Source organism: Hemiscyllium ocellatum, chromosome 7, assembly GCF_020745735.1.
Source record: "Hemiscyllium ocellatum isolate sHemOce1 chromosome 7, sHemOce1.pat.X.cur, whole genome shotgun sequence".
Taxonomy (NCBI): Eukaryota; Metazoa; Chordata; class Chondrichthyes; order Orectolobiformes; family Hemiscylliidae; genus Hemiscyllium; species Hemiscyllium ocellatum.
The window spans coordinates 45549358-45571955 of NC_083407.1; the positions used below are offsets into that span (position 1 = coordinate 45549358).

General features: G+C 39.3%; 1 protein-coding gene across 1 annotated transcript in view; it reads right to left on the reverse strand.

The window, feature by feature from the left end:
* Positions 1–21341, reverse strand: part of LOC132817340 (secretin receptor-like) — a 73858-nt gene extending 52517 nt beyond the window's left edge. Inside the window, exons 1-3 of the mRNA XM_060827748.1 lie at positions 21198–21341; positions 20007–20124; positions 903–1010 (exon numbers count right to left, since the gene is read on the reverse strand). Of these exons, the coding sequence (XP_060683731.1) occupies positions 903–1010; positions 20007–20124; positions 21198–21341 (370 nt within the window). The remainder of the gene's footprint in view (positions 1–902; positions 1011–20006; positions 20125–21197) is intronic.
* Positions 21342–22598: the final 1257 nt, after the last annotated feature.

Genomic DNA, 22598 nt, shown 5'->3' on the forward strand with positions numbered 1-22598 from the left:
GAACCTAAACCAGTTGCAGTGGTGAAAAGGATCTAGGCATATGACTGCATGAGTCACTGCAAGTTAGAATGCAAATACATGAATTGATTATGAAAGCTAATGGAATACTATAATTTATTACAAGAGGATTGATCATAAAGGTTAGGATATTATGCTTCACTTACACAAGGCATTATGAAACACATATTGACTACTGTGCCATTTTACTCTGCTTATTTAAAGAACTATGTAAATACACGGCCTGTTTCATTCCCAAGATTCCTGCTATTTGGCTCAACTGATCAGCAGCAAATACAGGTCAGAACAGCCCATGATTTAATGAGAAACTTAACAGCATTTTAAAAAAATCCACTTACTTTTATCTTGACCAGGGCCTGAGAGCCTCAGACCTACCCTTTGAGGACCACAATCAAGTCTACTAGCCACTTATTGTTGTTTTCTAATGATAGTAGCTTCTTCTGTATGTTTATAATGGAGTCATCATGGATAATTGAACATTATTGATAATGGTTTTTGAGACAGTCAGTAAAGCATGAATTGATTTGACTTGTTTTGATTTATTATTGCCACATGCACCTAGGTACAGTGAAAAGTTTTGCTTTCTGTGCAGTACAGGCAGATCGTACCATACTAAGTGCATAAAGGTAATAGAACAGAGCGAGAAATATAATGTTATGGCTGCAGTAATTGAGGTTCACTTTTGAAATCTGATACCAACACACTATTCAAACTTTTAATTGAAAAGAGTATTTATTTTTGAGAAGAATTTGAAAATAGACTTATGTTTTTGGAAAAGCTGTTTTTCAGTGATAATTTTCATAAAATTTCAATGGTAATTTTCGTTAAAAAATCTACACAGCACAAAATGAATCCACTTGCTTTATTGTGACTGTTTTATTTACCTTCCTTTTGAGCCAAAAGATAGATCACATTGGGGCAAGGTAGGGTAACAGTCTTTCCAAGTGAGGAGAAGGGCCAACACGTCAAGTTATCCCACATTCCTTCGCAGCCTATTGGAAAATAAGATAGAATAAGGTAAAAAGTCAGTTTAAAAATGTATTAGAAGATGTAACTTGCGTACTATAGCACAGATATTTTGATGGGAAGATAGTCATTGCAGGATTATAGGCTAGAGTTGTGCATCAGGGTAATATGGAAGTCCCAGTACAGCTGACTCCTTGAGATTTGCTCTCGAAGTTAAACTTCTGATGGAGAATTACTCTGAGTAAGAGTTGGAGACTTCTGATGGTTCTGATTAAATAGCTATTCAGGAAATGTTAACGAAATGTAACCTGCTCTAACTCCTCCATAATTGTAAAACTGATCCCCCAGCTTAGCACTGAGGTAGACTTGAACCCATGACACTCCAATCCACCAAATTCAACCCCTGACTCCTCCCAATCTTCATTACCCATTCCCAATCACCACTTATTCCTAATCTCCTCCAGATATAACACTCCCTCCATACCCAACAGTCTTCACTGAACATCCCTCTCAACCCAAATCCCTCCAAACCTTCCAAGGATATTTTACAGAGCCCCCAAAACTCAATCCAACCCCCCATAATCTGATCCTGTCTGACTCACAAAAGACGCAATCCCTCTCCTGACTCAACCCACTTCTCTCAGATTCCAAGACTTCAAAGAACCCTCCCAGTAAAAATACCAACCCTCCCACCCCCAACAGGACCATCCCCACAACCACCTACTCCCTATTCTATTCTAAGGACCCACTTGCCTGCCGCCCAACCCACTTAGTGACCTGACACCTCAACACTTCACCCACATGGCACCACAACACCTCACTCACCTGACATGCTACCCCTAATTCACCTAGCATTCTAACCCTACTTCAACCCTTGCAACCCCATTCCCCTGCCAACCCAACATCTCATCGACTTGCCACCTCAACCCCTTCAAATATCTGTCACACTAGAAGTTTGCACAGAGAACTTCATTAAGTGTTCAGGTTTCAATTCTGATCAGAAGATCTGGGTCATTATATTTTAATGAAACTTTCCATTCGTAATGTGATATTAAACAACCTTTCTCAGAGGAACAACATATTCCCACATTTAATAATTGTACTCTTTCTGCTTGTTAGGAATGGAACCTTAATTGCGGTTTTTGTAAACAATTTAGTACATTCTAAATAACCATTCCCATTTATATATGAGAACTTAACTTTGATTTACAATATCATATGGAATTTAAGTGAACATTGAACACTCACAGAAAATTGTCCAAATACCTCATGCCTGATTTTAAAAGATAAAATTCCCTTCAATCCGTTTACATGTGTTTCAATTCTATGGGGTTTTCATTATTGATTTGGCACTTAAAAGTGACAATGAATACCAGAGTTACAAAATAAATTTAGCAAAATAATTTTCTAGTTCTTAAAGTCCCATTTTTCACTCCATGGGAACTTTTCTTAATCTCTGTTCAGTTTTGAGTCTTTATTTTAAAATGTACCACTGCAATCATTTTTACAGTGCTTTTTGTAATTTCTCTTGATTCTACGATCATATAAAACACTTCATGATATTTATTTTCTTTTCTCTTTCCATGATAAATTAACTTACTCAAAATTGTTTGCTTGGTTTAGTTGGTTGCCGTTTATATTTTTGAATCAATACTTTGTGGATTTAAGCCTACCACAAGAAGACAATTTCCTTGGTCTCATGGTAAGTGTAATTCTTTCCACAAATCTCATTGAAACAAGACTATCTCATTGTTTTTGTTCAATTTGGTTTGTACAAAATGACTGTTGCATGTATTTACCCAATCGAATCATAGTAAAAGCCATAGGGATGATATCAGAAGCATGTACTAATGATAAAGACAACCAGAAATTCTTGGAAAAACTCAGCAGATATGGAGAGAAAGCAGAGTTAATGTTTTGGTTTCAGTGACCCTTCTTCAGAACTCTGCTCTCTCTCTCTCTCCACAGATGTTGCCAGACCTGTTGAATTTTTCCAGCAATTTATGATTTTTGCAGAAGTTTGGTTTTTTGTAGTAATGATGTTAGGGTCACATAAGTCGGTAGAGAAACCTGGAAGAGAGCAGAAGCTTTGACCTCACATGAAGAAATAATGTAAGTAAAGAATTAGTTGTAAGTAACGTGTTTTTGCATTAAAAAGCCATACTTTTGGGAGTCTAAACAGTTGCAATACAACTATACACAAATGATGGTAGCTCGAATGGATGAAAGAAATTATGAAGCCAGCAGTTGAAGACAATCACAATATTAAGAAAAAGAACCAGAGAGAAGTATTTGGAGCCTCAGCGAGACATTGGGATCCTCACAGGAACAGCTTCAGTAAACTGGAAAAAGGATACAGAATCTAGACAGCAGTGAACAAAGGCCTGAAACCACACACAGTGAGATGTAGATAGTTATGATATAGTTCTAGGATTTCAAAGAAATGTGGAATCCAACCTATTACTCCCAGAAATATTCCAGGCTATTGAGGTATACTCTGTGGACATCGTCATCAATAATATTAGAGCAAAGTGGGGCATTGATGAGAATACTGCTTCATATGAGAGGGTACAATAGGCATTTGACACATTTCAATGGTAATTGCAAATTAATTATTGAATGGTCAAAATTTGGAAACAAACACCAGGTAAAAGCACGGAGTGATTTTTGTTTAATGACTCCATAGGCTGGCATAGAGCTGTGCTTATAAAGATTTAAAAGCAGAGTTGATTTGCGATCAGATTGTTGTCAAGGTTGCAGGGAAGGTATTATTGAACCTCTTGTAGACTGGTTATAATTTAACTCAGGAGAAAACAATTCAAATTATGAGCTAGAAACAAGTATTTTTGTTTGAGTGACAGTACTGCACAATGGAAAAAGTCAAGTGAGGCATTTCAGATTGTTGGCCATAAAGGAAAAAGTGCAGAAAACCCTTAGCTCAACAAAATGGAGAAAAGTTTGTCAGGCATATTTCAAAACATCTCCAGTGTGGGAAAAACAAGCAACACCAATGTGATGAATGTCCAGCAGGGGCACATAGTGCTACAACAGTGGAAAACATTTTAAAGCAGCCTATTATTCTACAATCTGGAGACAAAGGGAGAAGTTCTTTAAGCAATGCCGCATACAAGAAGTTGAAGAATCATAAGAACAAACTGAAACTCTCTTTGAGAGAATCATTTAAACTAAAAACAAGTATTGGAATGTTAAACTAGAAATGGATGGATATTCCAAAGACATTAAATTTGATACAGGATCCCATAATTTCAGCATGACTAAAATAAATTACATTGCAATCATCTCTATTAAATTACAAGATCCTGGAGGAGATTGATTAAAAGTTAAGGGCAAGTTCAATACAAAAGTATAAGGTAAAAGTTCTCAAGTATAAAGAATGAGAAATCCTTGAATCTTTCAATGTCATTCTGAATCAGGTATATTCTCTACTAAGTAGAAAGGCAGGTTTAAAGGAAAAATAGAATCAAGAACTGTGGATGCTGGAAATCTGAAACAAAAACAGAAATTGCTGGAGAAACTTGGCAGGTCTGGTAGCATCTATGGAGTGACCCTACATTAGGGACTGATGAGTTAATGTTTTATGTCTGGTCTAATAGTCCTTCAGAAGAAATGATACTAGATTTGAAAGATTAACTCTGCTTTTCTCTCAGCAGATGCTACCAGACTTGTTGAGTTTCTCCAGCATTCTCTGGGTTTGTTTCAGATTTCCAATATCCGAGGTGTTTTGCTTTTATGAATTATGTATTGGTGGGATTTGTGGATCATGAGAAGGTTGTCAAAAGATACAGCCCAATACAGATCAGTTGGAAAATTGGGTGGAGAATTGGCAGATGGAGTTTAATCCGAGCAAGTGTGAAGTGATACATTTTGAGAGGTCAAATGCAAGAGGAAAGTATGGAACAAATGGCAGGACCCTTAAGATATGCAGAGGAATCTTGGGGTGTAAGTCCATTGCTCCCTGAAAGTGGCAACTCAAGTGGGTAAGGGATAAAGAAAGCATATCACATGATTAACTTCATTGGTTGGGGCACTGAGTCTAAACATTGGCAAGTCACGTTGCAGCAATATAAGATTTTAGTTAGGCTACGTTTGGAGTATTTTGTGTTCGGCTCTGGTCAGTGCACAACAGAAAGGATATGAAGGCCTTGGAGAAGATGCGGAAGAGGTTTATCAGGATGTGTCTTGGATTGGAGTGTATTAGCTGAAATATGAGGTTGAACAAACTAGGATTGTTTTCATTAGGGTGTTGGAGACTGAGGGGCAACTTGATGAATGTATGAGAGGCATGGCTAGGGTAGATAGCCAGAGTCTTTTCCCAGGCTGGAAATGTCAAATACTAGGGGACAATAGTTTAAAGTGAGATAAGGAAAATTTAAAGGAGATGTGCAAGGCAAGTTTTGTACACAGAGGCAGGCCGGTGCCTGGAATGGGCACTGATCAGAGGGATGGTAGAGTCAGAGATGATAGCAATGTTTAAGAAGCATTTAGACAGTCACATGAACAAACAGGGAATAGAGGGATATGGAACCTCTGCAGTCACAGAGGATTAGTTTAGAATGGCATGATGGTCAGCACAGGCACGGTGGACTGAATGGCCTGTTCATGTGCTGTACTGTTCTCTGTCCTATGAGAGGTTCTCCATCACTTGGGAATGTTGGAAAAATTCAAAGATTTCTTGATATGATGGATCAAGTGGACAGGCTTTTACCAAAATTGTCAGAGGCCAATGAGTGCTTGAGACACCTTTTGTGACTGGATCAGCCATAGTGATGTAACTTGGACCAGTAAAATGCTTTTGAAAAGGTGAAGAAACTCCTAAACTCTAAATAATTCATAGCAGTCCAATCCACATTTACAAAACATAATAGTGAAAGATACATTGTCTAAAGGGCTCAGAGCAGTAGTATTTGTAATGAGACAACACCAGGTTTTATTCCAACAGGTTTATTTGAAAACACGAGCTTTCAGTCTATTAAGACTATTTGGAATATGGCGCAGACCAACTGGTGGAGGCATTCACCAACATCTTCAACCTGTCCCTCCTACAAGCCACAGTCCCCACCTGCTTCCAGAAGACCATCAGCATCCTCGTTCATAAGAAAGCGCATGCAATGTGCCTTAATGACTACCACCCAGTAGCTCTGACCTCAAAACTCATGAAGTGTTTTGAGAGGCTGGTGGTGGCCCATGTTAACTTGAGTCTCCCAACCTGCCTCGATCCCCTACAATTTGCCTACCAACATAACAGGTTCACCCCAGAATATCTGGACAACAAGGACACTTACGTCAGATTTCTACTCATTGACTACAACTCAGCCTTCAACACTATATTCCGTCCAGATTGATCACAAAACTCCACCATCTTGGTCGGATCTCCACCCTCTGCAACTGATGTCTTAGCTTTCTGAGCCACAAAATGCAATTAGTGAAGATAGGTAACTGCACCCCAATGATGCATCCTCAGCCCCTATTATACTCCCTGTACACTCACTGATATGTTGCCAAATTCTGAATGAATGCCATCTACAAATTCGCTGACAACACCACTGTAGTACAACAGATATCTAACAATGATGAGTCAAAATACAGAAGGGAGACAGAGGGCTTGGTGACATGATGCAGTGAGAACAATCTCTCTCTCAAAATTGATGAACTGAGCATTGACTTCAGAAGGAGAGGAGGAGAACATGCCCCTCATCTACATTACTGTATTTGAGAGGGTGGAGAGCATTAAGTTCCTCAGAGTGATGATAATCAACAACCTGTCCTGGACGTCCCACATAAATGCAACAGTCAAGAAGACATAACAACATCTTTCCCTTCTCAGGCGCCTCAATAAATTTGGCAAGTACATAAGGACCCTCACCAACTTCTACAGATGCACGATTGAAAGCATACTGTCTGGGTGCGTAATGACCTGGTATGGCAACTGTTCTGCTCAGGGTTGTAAGAAACTACAAAGGGTGATGTGTACAGCCCAAACCATCATAAATCCAACCTCCCATCCATGGACTCCATTTATAAGGCTCACTGCCACGGAAACGATGACAGCATCATCAAAGACCCATCACACCCCAGTAATGATCTTCTGCAATCTCTTCCATCAGGCAGAAGACACAGAAGCCTGAACACATACATCATCAGGTTCAGGAACAGCTTCTTCCAAGACATTATTAGACTGATGAATGGACTCTCTCGCCTCAAATAATGCTGATTTTCTCATGTTGATCTTGTTTAGAGCACGGCCTGAGCAACATAACCTGTATGCCTCAGTCTAAATCTTTTAGATCTATACATCCTTGCTTACTATAGTCTGCCTGTATTGCTTGTAAACAAAGCTTTTCATGTACTTCAGTACGTGACAATAAATCAATCAATCAATCAGAGATGTCAAGTGAAGACTAGTCTACTGTCCTTCTAGATCATTTACACAGATGGATCAGCATTCAGCATTGCATCATGATAGAGGGTGAAGGTTTTGCAGTCATGTGCATGCATAAAAGCTTTTTCAAGTATTTCATGGGATTGCGATTCAAGACCAACACAGACCATAAACTATTGGTCCCTGTTCTGAACAAGAAAGAGACTGTCAAGATACCACCCAAGATACAATAGTTCAGATTACAACTCATAAGGTTTTTTTCAACCACCGAATACATGTGGATGAATACCAAGCAAAAGGAGGCACGCTTTCAAGTATACCATCAAATGAAATTGTTCAGGTGGACTCAAATTTCGTCAAGGAAGGTGAAGCCATCAAATCCTCAATCAAGCAGAATCTGAGGGAGGTAGTGACATAATAATAATGCCATTGGATTAGTAATCTTGAAACTCAAGGTAACATTCTGAAGATTTGAGGTTGAATCTCACTATGTCAGATAAAGATGATTGGTCAAGGCATCACAAATACTAATTCTGCAAAGTCTGAGATTTTAGGAGGAAATGTATAGAATGAAAAATAAGGACAAAAACCTGAGGGAAGATGGAGAATATTTAGGATAACACCAGAGCATTTTTGTTTCATTGAATTTAAATTCTCTCATCTGCCGAGGTGAGATTTAAACCTGGATCCCCAATACATTATTTGGTCTATGGGTTAATGATTCACTAACACTACCATATATCATGACCTCCTCATATGGGTAGCAAGATCTAAAAGAGAACAGCTTTAACATCATATAAAGAGATAATGCATATAAACATCAAGATGCCAATGTCAGTTCTTGCATAAAATATCATAATCTCAATCAGCATATATTTGGGGGTAAGAAAAACTTGACCAAACCACAAAAAATACTGTCACTACACTTCAAAATAAGCATATAGATGTGGGTTGATGCACATCTGAGAGATAAGATTTTCATTTCCCTATTTGATGCAGCTTTCACTTTGATAAATCCTTAGCTTAATAAAGGAATCTATTTCATTATTTGTTTGTTTTGAGTAAAGGTTTTATCCCTGTGAATAATGAAAGTGAACGCTTGGTTAGTGAAGGTAGGTAAATTAGTTGAACAGACATCTTTATGTAGAAGTAAGATATTATGTTGCCCTTGGCCAGTGAGGCATTGTGGCTTTCCATGGAAGGACATTTTATTGACAAATAGAAAAGTCATACATGATCTCTTTTTTAATGCTGCACGCATTTTTTTCTGTCATTTCCAGAGTTAATAAATATTTTATTCCTACTCTGTTGTGTTGTTCACTTGGTTACCTAATTTCTTTTTAACCTTCTCTTTGAAACCATTCCTAGAAATAAGCAAAATTCCTACTGGATTGTACTGGATTGCAGTAAAACAGGGACTGAGAAAATAAATGTTCATGAAGCATATTTAAACTGCTTTAGCTGAAAACTTTATTAAGAGGCGTTTAAGTAATAATTCAATTGTACTGTGGATATATTTTGTACTATTTCTAAAAAGAAATGTGAAGTTGAAGCTTTCTGCTTTATAGGGTGAAAACTTCATGTTCAAATCACATTTTAGCAAGGTTCAAATTTCTGTATTGCCAAATTATTTTTTCTGTATTCTTTGTGTAACGTATCCAAGCATTTCCATGCTTTGCAAAATAATATTAATGAAAATATAAGTAATAATAAAAAAAATTTATAAAGTGAGGTTGACTGTGTTGATGTGCAAAAGCTAACGGGACTGATGTTTTTTACACCATTGCCACAGCTAATTTATTCTGAGTTTTTAACTAATAATTTCATTGTTTAATCTGCATGGTTCAGTGGTTCACAAATGAATAGAAACTAATGTTGCCAGTTGTAAAACTGCAGTCAATAATGTACTTCCTGTCTGCACTCAAAGACTCTATTATGTTTTCAAAGCTATTGTTTTCAGTTGTTAGTATAATCAACATAGATAAAAACATGTTTATGAAGAACAGCATCAGGCAGGTTGCAGGCAGGATCTGCTCAAAGGCGGGGGGTGGTGGGGGGGTGTGGTGGTGAAGGTGAGGGGGAGGGTGTGTGGGGGGGAGGGATGGCGCTGGTGAGTGCTGCTGGTATCCTGGGCAATTCTGCGGGCTACACCTTACATTCAGGGTGTAGGACCTATGGGCAGATTTATAAGTGGGAATGATTTCTGGGCCTTACAGCAATTAACTGTCTGTTGGATGATTAATTATTTTGAGCTTTGACCTCCAGCTCACTAAAGAGGAAATCTCTTCTGCAAGAGGTACAGGATAATCAGATGGATCCTGGCAACACTACCTGTAGCAATGGGCACTGATGGGATTGCATTCATTCTCCAGAAACATTTTTCACTGGAGTCAGTTGTAAGATAAATTCAGGGGGTCTTGCCAGGCTAGGCTGTCAGATCCCCAGTGAGGGGTATTGAGGGTGGAGAGAGGGAAAAATGTTGGTGTGTTTACTGCTTGTACCTCCTCACCAAATGCCTGTAAAGGAGAAACCTCTCTCCCTACCCCAATTACCAGCTAAGGCTCAGGTCGTGTTTTCTACTAGGTTTCTGATCTAACACTGGCATCTGCTGTCTATGTGTCAAACAGCCACAGAGGTGGCAAGTGAGACTTAAGTGACCATTAACTGGCCAATTGGCACAAGGACAGTTGGTCATAAGGGTTGTCCAAAGGCTGCCCCAACATTTGTAAAATTCCAGTGGAGGCAGGGACATTTAAGAAGATACTGGTAAAAATGTCCACAGCATTTTTTCTTAACACTTTTGAGTTATTTTTAATAGGTTCAGGATTAACACAATGATGATTGATGAAAACTATATTGAAGAACAAAGCAGGGCAAAGCACAAAGGTAGATTTCAACTTGACACATTTACCACTTCTATCCCTATATGACGTGGAGATATTATTTCTGTACTATTCATTTACTGGGGTGAATTCATTTCCTTCCACAACATTTTCTTCTTCACTGCTTCATCTTCCTCAAGGTCTTCATCATCTTCTTTTGAGGATGTGGAGTCACATTCTTGACAGATTCAACCATAGCCAGTCCGTTTAGGAGACTTCTTCAGTGGTGGGTCAAGACAGCCAAAGTGGTAACAGAGTCTACATTCATTACGTCTGACTAAATTTTTGTTATCTCCAGAGCTTTGCTCCACAGCATTTTAATGGGTTCAATGTGTGGATTTTAAAAAAAATCAAAACTATCATGTTGTTCAATTTTAATGACATTTTCTCTGTCCTTCAATGAAACTGGCATCCAAATCTAAAGGTGCAATTCATGATAGCTTCATGCATTCATAATAAGTGACAGAGCCATGGTGCTAATGTGGTATGAATCAGAAAACTGCCAATCATAAAGCTGATGACTTATTTATAAGTTCAACTTATTTGTAAAATCCTGCTAATAGAATTTCTGAGTGATAAATGGTTCTACAAAGCCATTCACTGCCTGAACCAACTGAGTCACACAAATCTCAGGTTCAATCTTAGTACTGTGCCATCTTCTCTGACCTCAACCAGTATGGTAATAAAGGTGTTCAAATTGTTCTTAATGATCTGGATCAGGCAGAGAAAAACCAAACTCTCTCCTAACAAATGTTATGTCCGGGTGAAGGTGCCATTCCACAGCTGTTTGGTCCCTTTTGGAACATCATTTGAAGGACCATTATTTTTGTAATAATTTATTTTGTGAAGTGTCACAGGAGGACAAAATGCTCAGACCACTTCAATTTTTTTTTAAAAACAACATTCATGTCGCTGGTAAGGTTAACATTATTTGCTCTTCCTTAATTGTTGGCTAGGTCATTTTAGAAGTTAAAAGTCAATCACATTGCTGTGGATCTAGAGTTATTTGTAGAACAGATAGTACAGTAGATTTCCTTCCCCAAATCAGATGGATTTTTAAATAGCAATGGCTTTATAGTCATAAGCATTGAGCTTTAGATTCCTGATTGACTAATTGAATTTGAATCTTTTCCCCTCAGAGAATTAACTTGGGTTTCTGGATTACTAGTCCAGTGACATTACCATATCACCACCACCTCATCTTCAGTACCAGCTGTGGCATGGTTGATAGCTTGAGTCACAAAGTTCCACCTTCAATTGCCATTCCAGAACCTGAGCACAAATATCAAGGTGACACACTGTACTGAGGGAGTACTGTGCAAAGGTGCCTTCTTTCGATGGGGGTGTTAAACTAAGACCTCACCTGTCTGCTTGGGAGAATTTAAAATATTCCATGGCAGTACTCTGGAATGAGCAGGAGAGTGATCCCTGGTATTCTGACTAAACTTTATCCCTAAATCAACATCATTAAATATGTATTTCTTTTTAATTCTTTGTTCTTTAACCCAAGATTTAAAGTGAATTGTAGAGCCCCAGTCTCCAGTCTAGTTGAGGGCAATCATCCAAGCACTGTCTCCATATCACCCTGTTGCCAATCATTTTCTGGTGACTACTGCCGGCAGATTCGTGGGTGTATGTTTGGAGTCAGAAACTGGATTGGGAATAGCTCTGATAGCCTCTTTCCAGGGTTGTGGAGATGTTGCGACCTCTGATTAAACATTATCAATTCTGTTCTCCAAAGAGATTAAGGTATGAGCCTTGGAATTTCCTTTCAACCTCTATATTGAAATTGTTCATTGTTGCCTGCAGTTATGGGTCCAACTGGATTTCATTTTGCCTTAACAGTCAGCTGTGCAATTTCACTAGTTCTTCAACTTGTGGTGACATAATGGATTGCTGTAAGTTGAAGATATATGATAGATGCTTAGATATTTTACATTCACTGACAATGTACTGTTTCTGAGGTCTCACACTAATTTTATGTTGATGGACTGAATGTTTTTCTCCATCGTATGTGACATGGGGTTATTCCTAGGATAGTTGGTGGATATATGTGTATTATCAAGGTCATCTTCCACTTTACATCCAAACACAAAAGCGTTGCTATACAAAATTGTCAGGAACAGATTTAAGAATCCGAATATTAAGAACAGAAATATGAAAAGCTCAGTGCATCCATTTATAAAGGATTACAATAGTTGTGAAGCCTGGAAAACTGAAATTTGTTCAGTGCCTTGTTCAAATAAGATATTTGCCAACATTCAGAAATCATACCATCATGTTCACAAATAAATGTTTGCCTAAGGTTTCTGTCAATTTTTGTAGATGTGTCAATGTGTAAGTCCTATTTGTGATTTGTTATTATCAATAAGGTGCAGTGAATGTAGATCAACAGAACTGGATTTAAACAAAATTGATGGTGTTACAATGGCTTAGAGGCATAAGTCCAACAAACTTTTGCTGTCTTGCTTATCCAATAAATGATTAGTGCACTGTAGCCCAGATGATCCGAGCAATGGCAATTACAGTTTTTAGATCACAGTGGTGCTGGAAAAGCACAGCAGGTCAGGCAGCATCCGAGGAGCAGGAAAATCGACGTTTTGGGCAAAAGCCCTTCATCAGGAATAGAGGCAGGAAGCCTCCAGGGTGGAGAGATAAATGGGGGGTGGGGCTAGGGAGGAAGTAGCAAAGGGTACAATAGGTGAATGGGGGTGGTTCACCTATTGTACTCTTTGCTACCTTCTCCCCAGCCCCACCCCCACCCTCACCCCCATTTATCTCTCCACCCTGGAGGCTTTCTGCCTCTATTCCTGATAGAACATAGAACATAGAAAAATACAGCGCAGTACAGGTCCTTCAGCCCTCAATGTTGCGCAGATCCAAGCCCACCTAACATACACTAACCCACTATCCTCCATATGCCTATCCAATGCCCGTTTAAATGCCCATAAAGAGGGAGAGTCCACCACTGTTACTGGCAGGGCATTCCATGAACTCATGACTCGCTGAGTAAAGAATCTACCCCTAACATCAGTCCTATACCTACCACCCCTTAATTTAAAGCTATGCCCCCTCATAATATCTGATTCCATACGTGATGAAGGGCTTTTGCCCAAAACATCGATTTTCCTGCTCCTCGGATGCTGCCTGACCTGCTGTGCTTTTCCAGCACCACTCTGATCTAAACTCTGGTTTCCAGCACCTACAGTCCGCACTTTTGCTTAGTGGCAATTACAGTTGAATTGGCACGCTGGTCATTTTTAAAAACTTTACTACTGTGCTCCTCATTTCCAGCTGGGAATTCAATTCTGGCTTGTTCATACATGTGGAGCATGGGTGAAATTTCTTTGTTGTGCAGAATAGTCAGGGCAAGTAAAAAAGCATGTCACGTTTTGCAGCAGTTGCTGAGTCTTAGTGTCAAACAGCACAGAAATAGACCATTTGGTCCAACTTATTCATGCCAACAAATGATCCCAATCTGACCTAGTCTCATTTGCCAGGTTTTGGCCCATATCCCTCTCAAGCTTTCCTATTCATGTACTATCCAGATGCCTCTTAAATGTTGTAATTATACCCGTCTCTATCACTTCCTCTAAAGCTTGTTTCATACACGCACCACCCTCTGTGTGAAAACGTTACCCCTCAGGTCCTTTCTAAATCTTCCCTCTCTCACAATAAACCTATTCCCTTGAATTTTGGTCTCACTCACCCTAGGAAACACCCTTGGCTGTTCACCCTATCCATGCCCCTCTGATTTTATAAACCTCCTCAACCTCCGGTGCTTCAAGAAAAAATGCCCTAGCCTTTTCAGCCTCTCCCTATAACTCAAGCCCTCCAATGCCAGCAACCTCATTGTAGATCTTTTCTGCAGCCTCTCAGGTTTAGCAACATTCTTCCTATAGAAGGGTGACTAGAATCGTATGCAGTTTTCTAAATGTGGCCTCACCAATGTCCTGTACCATATGATGTCACCATATGATGGCCCAATGCCTACACTCAATGCTCTGACCAATGAAGGTCATCCTGTGTGCCTTCCTGTGTGCCTGTAGCAGCACTTTCAAGGAACTATGCACCGGCACCCTCAGATGTCTTGGTTCAGCAACACTCCCCAGGGCCTACCATTAATTGTATAAGTCTTGACCTGATTGCTTTACCAAAATGCAGCACTTCACATTTGTCTAAATTAAACTCCATCTGCCTCTTCTCGGCCCATTAGACCATCTGATCCAGGTCCTGTTGTACTCTGAGATAATCTTTTTCACTGTCCACTGCACCATCTATTCTGGTGTCATGTACAAACCTATTAACAACACTTTCTATATTCAGATCCAAACCATTTATATAAATGTTGAAAATCAATGGACCCAGCACCAAACCTTCTGGTATAATGCTGGACATATGTCTCCAATCCAAAAAGGAACTCTCTACCACCATGCTCTGACTCCTACCTTCAAGCCAATTGTGTTTCTAATTTGCTAACTCCCCCGGATCCCATGTGATCTAACCTTACTAATCAGTCTACCATGCAGAACCATCGAATGCTTTGCTGAAGTCCATACAGACAATGCCTACTGCTCTTTATTGCCATGTTCTGAGGTTTAAATGACCAGAAGAACAACCAGACACTGTCACAACTGCTGTAAAAGGGTACATAGATAATGTAAGTGTAGGGTTAGTGTAATACTTGGTTAGGTAGAGTGACAAGTGGATCAGCATGCCAGGTGGATACAGCACCAAGTAAGTGATGGAGTGACTAAGATTGATTGCTGGAGTTGAGGTAGAGGGTCATGACTGGGTGCGTTGGGGCTGACAATGGCATGGGTAACAGAGTGGTTGTCAACTGACTGTGGCAGAGATAGGGATGTTGGGGCCAGTGGTGGTGTCAGGCGCGATATCAATGCCAACAGCAGCAGTAGGAAGTGTCAGGGTCAATGGTTCAGTGGGTGGGGGAGTTGTAGTGTCAGGTCTTGGGAGGTTGGGTTGGGAGGATCTGGTAGGGAATTGGCTATCAGGGTTCGATGGATATAAGAGTTCAGGAGAATTGTAATTGGGAGCTGTGTGGTAAGTTGGAGAATCAGCTTAATCAGCTTAACCTAGGAATTAGGCTGGGTTTTGAATTGTCTAACTTCTGCTGCATAACTATTTTTTTTGTTTGGGTAATTATTAGCTTAATGGAAGCGAAACTGTCCAGACTCACTGATATTTAGGGTTTTTTTGCAGAGGTTTCCTGATGCAGAGAAAATGCCTTTTAGAATTTTCAATTTCCTGAACAATTCCTGATGAGTCCGCTGTATCTGGGATGCAACAGGATCCCGGCATGCAACTCCAGTCTGCCTTACTCCAGTGACAATCTGACAATCGCACTGTCTAGTCATATAATCTCTTCTGAAGGACACTTAGAAAAAAATCACTAGCTCAAATTTGATGCAGCTCTCTGCTGTTTTTAGCTCATTCCTTTGATTCAAAAGTTATTATATAATATTCAAAATTGAGCTGAATGCATTGACGAATATAAAATCTCGAATATATGGTTGACAACATATTTCACACGAGAGAATTTTAACAAGCACACAGTAAAACAATAAGTTTGCATTTTATTTTAGAAAGCAGCAAATTATTTAAAAATAATGCTAACTGAATGCATGAAAGGAACAAGGTTAATGTTGTGTCTTATGTTAATTGGACGAGTTCACAAAATTAACTTGTGCAATTTTTATATTTTATGAAAGCAGCCTTATTCATGAACTTAGGATATAACTACGTCTTCTCGCACCATACATCTTCTTTGTAAACAATACAAAATTGTTGCAAGTGAAAATTACTGTTTTATGAGAGCAACAACTGAGTTACACATTTGGTTGTAACAGTGTATATTGGCGTACAATGCTATCTATCCATGTTAAATACACACCAGTTATGACTGTATACTTGGTAAACTTTATGGTTTACCTGGTATAATCAATCAGTTTAATTGTTTTCTTTATGTGTTTTCGGCTGTCAATGCTTATTCAGGTTTTTCTGGTAAATAAGGAAATATTCAGAAACCACTAGATGGCAACAGCAACTTGTCATGATGTCTGTTCATACTTGCACAGGTTTATAAAGTTGTTTGAAATAAACATTTTATAATTGTGACTTTTGCGTGTCTTTAACTATTGCTGTGCCTGTACACGCTTAGTTTAGTGTTTTGGTAGAATGCGTCTCCCATTCCTCTCCATATTTTTCCTCCAATGATGGCTTGGAGGGTGCTCTAGAGAGCTGCACATTTCATATAAATTATAATGTACCTTAGTCAAGAGATAAAAGGAAGCAGCCAAATAAAGACTGCCAGGATTATTTTGCTTTCCTGATACAAAGATGCTTGCTTTCATGTTAGTGTCTTCTTGTGCATATTGAATTAATTAACAACTTGTGAGATTATACTTCAGATTACAATGCAATGCACAACTGTATAGTTTACAGTTATTATCATAGCAAATCTGCAATGGGAAGTGCATTTCACATGGTGAGTATCTTTAGATAGTCAATCTTTTCATATAGCTGTGAACCATTTACAACTAAATTTTTGTAAAACTGAACATAGTAGTTGTTCCATTTCTTTTCTTGTGGTTTATCTCAATTAAATTCATATTAAGACCAATTTTTCTTTTTATCATTTGTATAATAATTCCTCATAGACATGTTGGAATTTTGGAAAGAAGTTGAAGCTTGAATAGAGGACATGTATTATTTGAAATGCAATAGATTTCAGAGGTAATTATAATAAGAATAAAAAGTATAACATGTATTTTTCTTAGAGAATATTATTGCAAGGGTGTGCTGTCTAAATGTCGAAGGTAACATATGCAATACTTTGACTTGTATAAATTGGTTTTAATTGTGGATCGCTTGGGTGAATACTTTTTGAAAGCTTACACTGATGTATTAAAAACAAAAGAATATGTCTTTAGATCCATGCTTCCCAACTCCTTTCCAATAAAAAAAAAGCATTGAATATTTCACGACCCTTAATGAGATCTGTGAGAACCAGGTAGCGGAGGGGTGGGCTACAGATCGGTGATGGGAGTAGCAATCTTGTGAGAAAGAAGGGAGGGAGACCTGTGGGCACAAAATAGAGACTTTTGAGACTTGGTGGAGGGATGACTGAGGTACAGAGTGCCTGTTTGGGTAAAAGTCATCTATTGTGACTTGGTCAGAGCTCATGGTGACCATTACTGTCTTGGAGTTCATGTCACAAGACTTTTATTTTGTGCCTAACACCACTCTGAGAACCCCTGTTCTAAATTACAAGGGTTAACATTTGAAAGATTTAAAAACACTTGGCATTTAAAAAATGTTTTTCTTCTTTATTCATTCATGAGATGTGGGTGTAGAGGGAAGGCCAGCATTTAGATTAGATTCTATACAGCATAGAAACAGGCCCCAAGTCCACACCGACCCTCTGAAGAGCAACCCACCCAGAACCATTCCCCTACATTTACTCCTGATAATGCACCTAATACTACAGGCAATTTAGTATGGCCAATTCACCAAACCTGCATATCTTTGGACTGTGGGAGAAAACCCACACAGACACAGGGAGAACATGCAAACTCCACATTGACAGCTCCCTGAAGCAGGAATTGAACCCGGCCCCTGGCACTGTGAGGCAGCAGTGCTAACCACTGAGCCACCATGCTGCCCCATCATTTAGTGCACATCAATAATTGCCCTTGAATTGAGCAGCTTGCTAGGCCATTTCAGGACACAGAAGTCAACCACATTACTTTGGGCTGGAATCTTAGGTCAGGTAAGAATGGCAAGTTTCCTTCCCTGAAGTATAATAGTGAGCCGTTGGATTTGTATGGAAATTGATAATTTCATGGTCACCACTAAAGAAACTAGCTTTCAATTCTTCGGAGAGTCGGTGTGGACTTGTTGGGCTGAAGGGTCTTTTCTACACTGTAGGGATTCTATGATTCTATGACTCTAATTCCAGATTTTACATAAAAAGCTGAAAGAACTGCAGAGGCTGGAAATCTGACACTAAAACAGAAATTGCTAGAAAATCTCAGCATGTCTGGCAGCAGGGTCACTGGACATAAAACATTAACTCTGATTTCTCTCCACAGATGCTGCCAAACCTGCTGAGCTTTTCCAGCAATGTTTGTTTTTGTTTCAGACTTTAGATTAAATTTTCTTCTTAAAATTGCCCACGGGAGATTTGAATCCAGACAATTAGTTTGGGTTACCAGTCCAGGATACACCTGTAGGGTAAAAAATGAGGTCTGCAGATGCTGGAGATCACAGCTGAAAATGTGTTGCTGGTTAAAGCACAGCAGGTCAGGCAGCATCCAAGGAATAGGAAATTCCTATTCCTATTCCTTGGATGCTGCCTGATCTGCTGTGCTTTAACCAGCAAGACATTTTCAGCCAGGATACACCTGTCTCCCCTTTAAACAATCAATTTTGGCAAGAGCTATTTTTGAAACCCAATCAGAGCTTTGTTGTCAAAAAATAACAATATCCACACAATGTGCCAGCAATATCCCTCAAACATCAATAGCAGATCCACTCGGCTGAATTTCCCTTTTTCAGTTGAAGTGCTTTGTTGGGTCAGATTCATGGCTCCTGGTGATGCAATGGCTCACTTTTACTCATGCAATATTCCACACTTTTATGTAATTATGTAACCCAGTTATTTGATACCATTCATGTGCAATTGTGCAGCAGGACGGATGGAAGTACCTACCACTTCCAGGATCTTCCCCCACGTTAATATCACTCTAGCCTGTGGAACAATTACATACCAGTTCATATGCACTACAAGTCAGGAACTGTCCCTTATGCTGTGGTGCTTGACTATTATATCTGAGGACAGGACCTAGAAAGCAAAGTTTGCACCCTTCTTCACAGACAGGGACCTTGAGATACAGGCATAATTTTTACTTAGCTTCAAAGTGTTGAAGAGCTGAAGTGGTCTGTGAGTTGTTTTGAGGACTGGCATGATGACATGGGGAGGTTGGTGGTTTCCAGCTGCTGACAAGAGTGGATGACAGATGAAATAGGATGGTAACCATGGAACATGCACGGACATTGTGGTGAAGAAACAGTTATATGGTGGCCAGAGTGAGGTACTTGCATTGATTTATATGTCTAATATTTGCTGCTGGAAAAGACAAATTTTGTTGAATGTTTTCATTTGCAATTATCAGGGCAATTTGCAAAACTATCAGTTTGAGGAAAATAATATTTAGACTGCATGAAAGGAGAATGCTGGTTAGTTGGCAAGTGATCTTGGTTGAGGCATTACAATGGGAAATGCATCAGTTAATGATGATTGGCACTTAACTGCTAGGCTTTGAGATTCATACACTGCATTGCTCAACAATGTGCTAAGCAGAATGTTATTTTAACAGTAATCTGTTCATGGCAAATGCAACTCATATTGCTAGTGCACGGCAGCAGCATGAAACAGCTGGCTTTTCCTACTGCTCAAATATTTGAGGCTTTACAATTCTTGGTCAATCTGACATAGACTGGCCACTTTTCAGATCCAAAATTGATGGCCTTTGTTTTCCCGAAAGCAGTTACGTACTAGAACCCTATGTTCTGGATATTCTGGAAGATGAATAGTGTGATTTTGAAAAATGAACAAGATTCCAGGAAGACAATATATTGCAAATCACAACACTGGTAAAGTGTTTCACCTAATTTTCAATTTGTATGTTATATGCTCCATTCCATGTTTCCAGCCTTACCTGCTTGAAACTTTTGCTTCTCAAAAATGCTTTTATCATTTGTCAACTTCTCAAAACATTTCTCTTCTTGTTTTTTGAGGATATTGGGAATTTCGCATTCTGGTGGGTTGGTTCTCACCTGTACAAACGTAAAAATAACCTGGTATGTTATCCACAACCTCCTCAATCAAGCTTCATCACGTTTCGTGCAACAGAAAATGATACGTTCGTCTTTTGATTTTGTTTTAAACGTTCACTTTGCGAGATTCTTACTTCTCCATATACTTTCTATTGTATTCAACCAGTGAGAATTGTGAATGAGTCGCTGGTTCACAGCCTTTTTTATATAAAAAGTCTGAAATCTGTAACCAGGCAAATGACAAGGCATCTTCTTGTTTTGAATTTTGACACAAACTGTGTCTTAGCCAATAAATGTGCAGTATCAGAATACATTGAATTAACTGCGTGTAGTGGATTCGTTATGAACGATGTACATAGAAGAGCAAAAATTAGAATACATCAGTTTAATACTGTATAGCATCGCACGATCGCAAGGTGTTCACGGCATTACGCATCTCTCAGAGTCTTTAGTAGTGTTTAATTGTAGGGTATTCTCTCGATAACACGTTTTACCAGACTTAAGCCAATCTAACGCTTTTCCGGGTCACTGGCCAGTGAATTGAACAGTCCGGTTATTGACATCGGATTGGTGGTCTTTGCTCCAAATCGTCAAGTGAATAAGTTGATCAGGAACTCAACCCTTATGCTCGGCCCAACATCTTAACTGCGAAAATGTGCAAAATAGTCTTGGCATTTAAAAAAACCCAACCTTTTCTCCCGTATTGACTTCAAATCACGAAAATTCATTCATCTAAATCCGTGAGAAAAATGTTCACCTGAGAACAAAATTAAACAGTTTGCTTACTGTGATGACGGAGTCGAGATACATCAGAATCAGGAAGATCTTGTTAGCATCAACATTTCCCAGAAGTTGTGCTCCAGCCGCTCTGTGCATCATTGCATCAAATCGCCTGAAGTTCATCAATCTTGCCAATTAAAATGTCAGTTTCGATGTTTGATTCGTCGGTAACTAATATAAAGCTGACCTTTTCCATACGAGGAAAATAACTCAGTCCGAGCTCTGAGGTTTGACCATCAGCTGCAAACCCTTCCTCACACAAACATTCAGTAACATTGGCCAAAAACTTATACAGCACACGCTGGTCGCAGCTCGTTCACTTCAGGAAGAAAGTGCAAGCCCGGAGATGTGACATCCCCAGATCTTGGGAAATACGGGCTGCGCTGCGATTCACGTGGTGTTTTTCGACAATTGCAAATGCTATAAAATGCTGACATCCCCGAGTCCGTGGCAAGCAGATTTAGCGCTGATGTTGATTGACCTCTTGTTAAAGCTGCTAAAATGATGAAGACCCCGGCTCCTGGCCAGCCTCAGTCTGATTTGCCGGATGATCCGTTGTTTTAGCCGCTGTTGTGAATGCTAAAGGCAAGTACCAAGTGATTTTCGATTTCACATTATCCTTTACTCACCGACAATGGATGGTCAGGGGAGGAGTAGGAGGAGGAACCCTGTGAGCCACAACCATCACTAGTGTTTGTGGAGAGAAAACAATTAACGTTTCGACTCCTCTATCCTTATCATTCGTTATGAATAGACATTATCAAATTGCCTTAATCCTTTGCAATTAGTCTCCAAGCACAACAACGCCTTTACTTCCTCAGGGGGGCTAAAGAAATTTCACATGTTCACAAGGACTCTTACTAATTTTTATAAATGCCCCACAGAAAGTAGCCTATCAGAATATATCACAGTGTGGTATAGCAACTGCTTCTCCCACGACAGCAAGAAACTACAGAATTGGTCAACAAAGCCTCAGTTCATTGGCAAACCAGCCTTCCATCCACTGACTCCATTTAAATTTTCTGTTGTCTCTCAAAAGTAACCAACATAATCAAAGACCCCTCCCACTCAGTTATACTCTTTTCCTCCCTCTTCCATCAGGCAGATGATAGGTTGAATAAAGGTACAAACTGATCCCAGAACAGCTTCCTCTCAGCTAATTCTGATCTCTGTCTGCACCTTCTCTCCAACTTTAACACTGTATTCTGCATTATGTTCTGCTACCATGACGTACTCTATATGGTACAATCTGTCTGCATAGTGAACCAACCAACAATTTTCATTTGTACCTTGGTACATGTGATGACAATAAATCAGTCAATTAATACTATACATCCATGCAGCTCCACTTTACTCTCAGTAATCTGCTACTAAATTGCAATTTTTAATGATTTTAATAATTTTAAATGAGTCACATTGAGTTTCTTTTACCTCCGCATTATCTATTAGTTACCCTTTAAAGGTCAATATGTATGGATCTGCAGGAGATGGGTGAGGTACAAAATAATTAATTTGTGTCAGTATTTACTTTGGAGAAGGGTATGGAAGCTAGAGAACTTGGAGAAATAAATAATCATATCTTGAAAACTGGCCCCTGTTACAAAGGAAGAGGTGCTAGATATCTTAGAGTTCATAAAGGTGGATACATCCTTGGGACCTGATCAGGTATATCCTTGGACTTTGTGGGAAGCTAG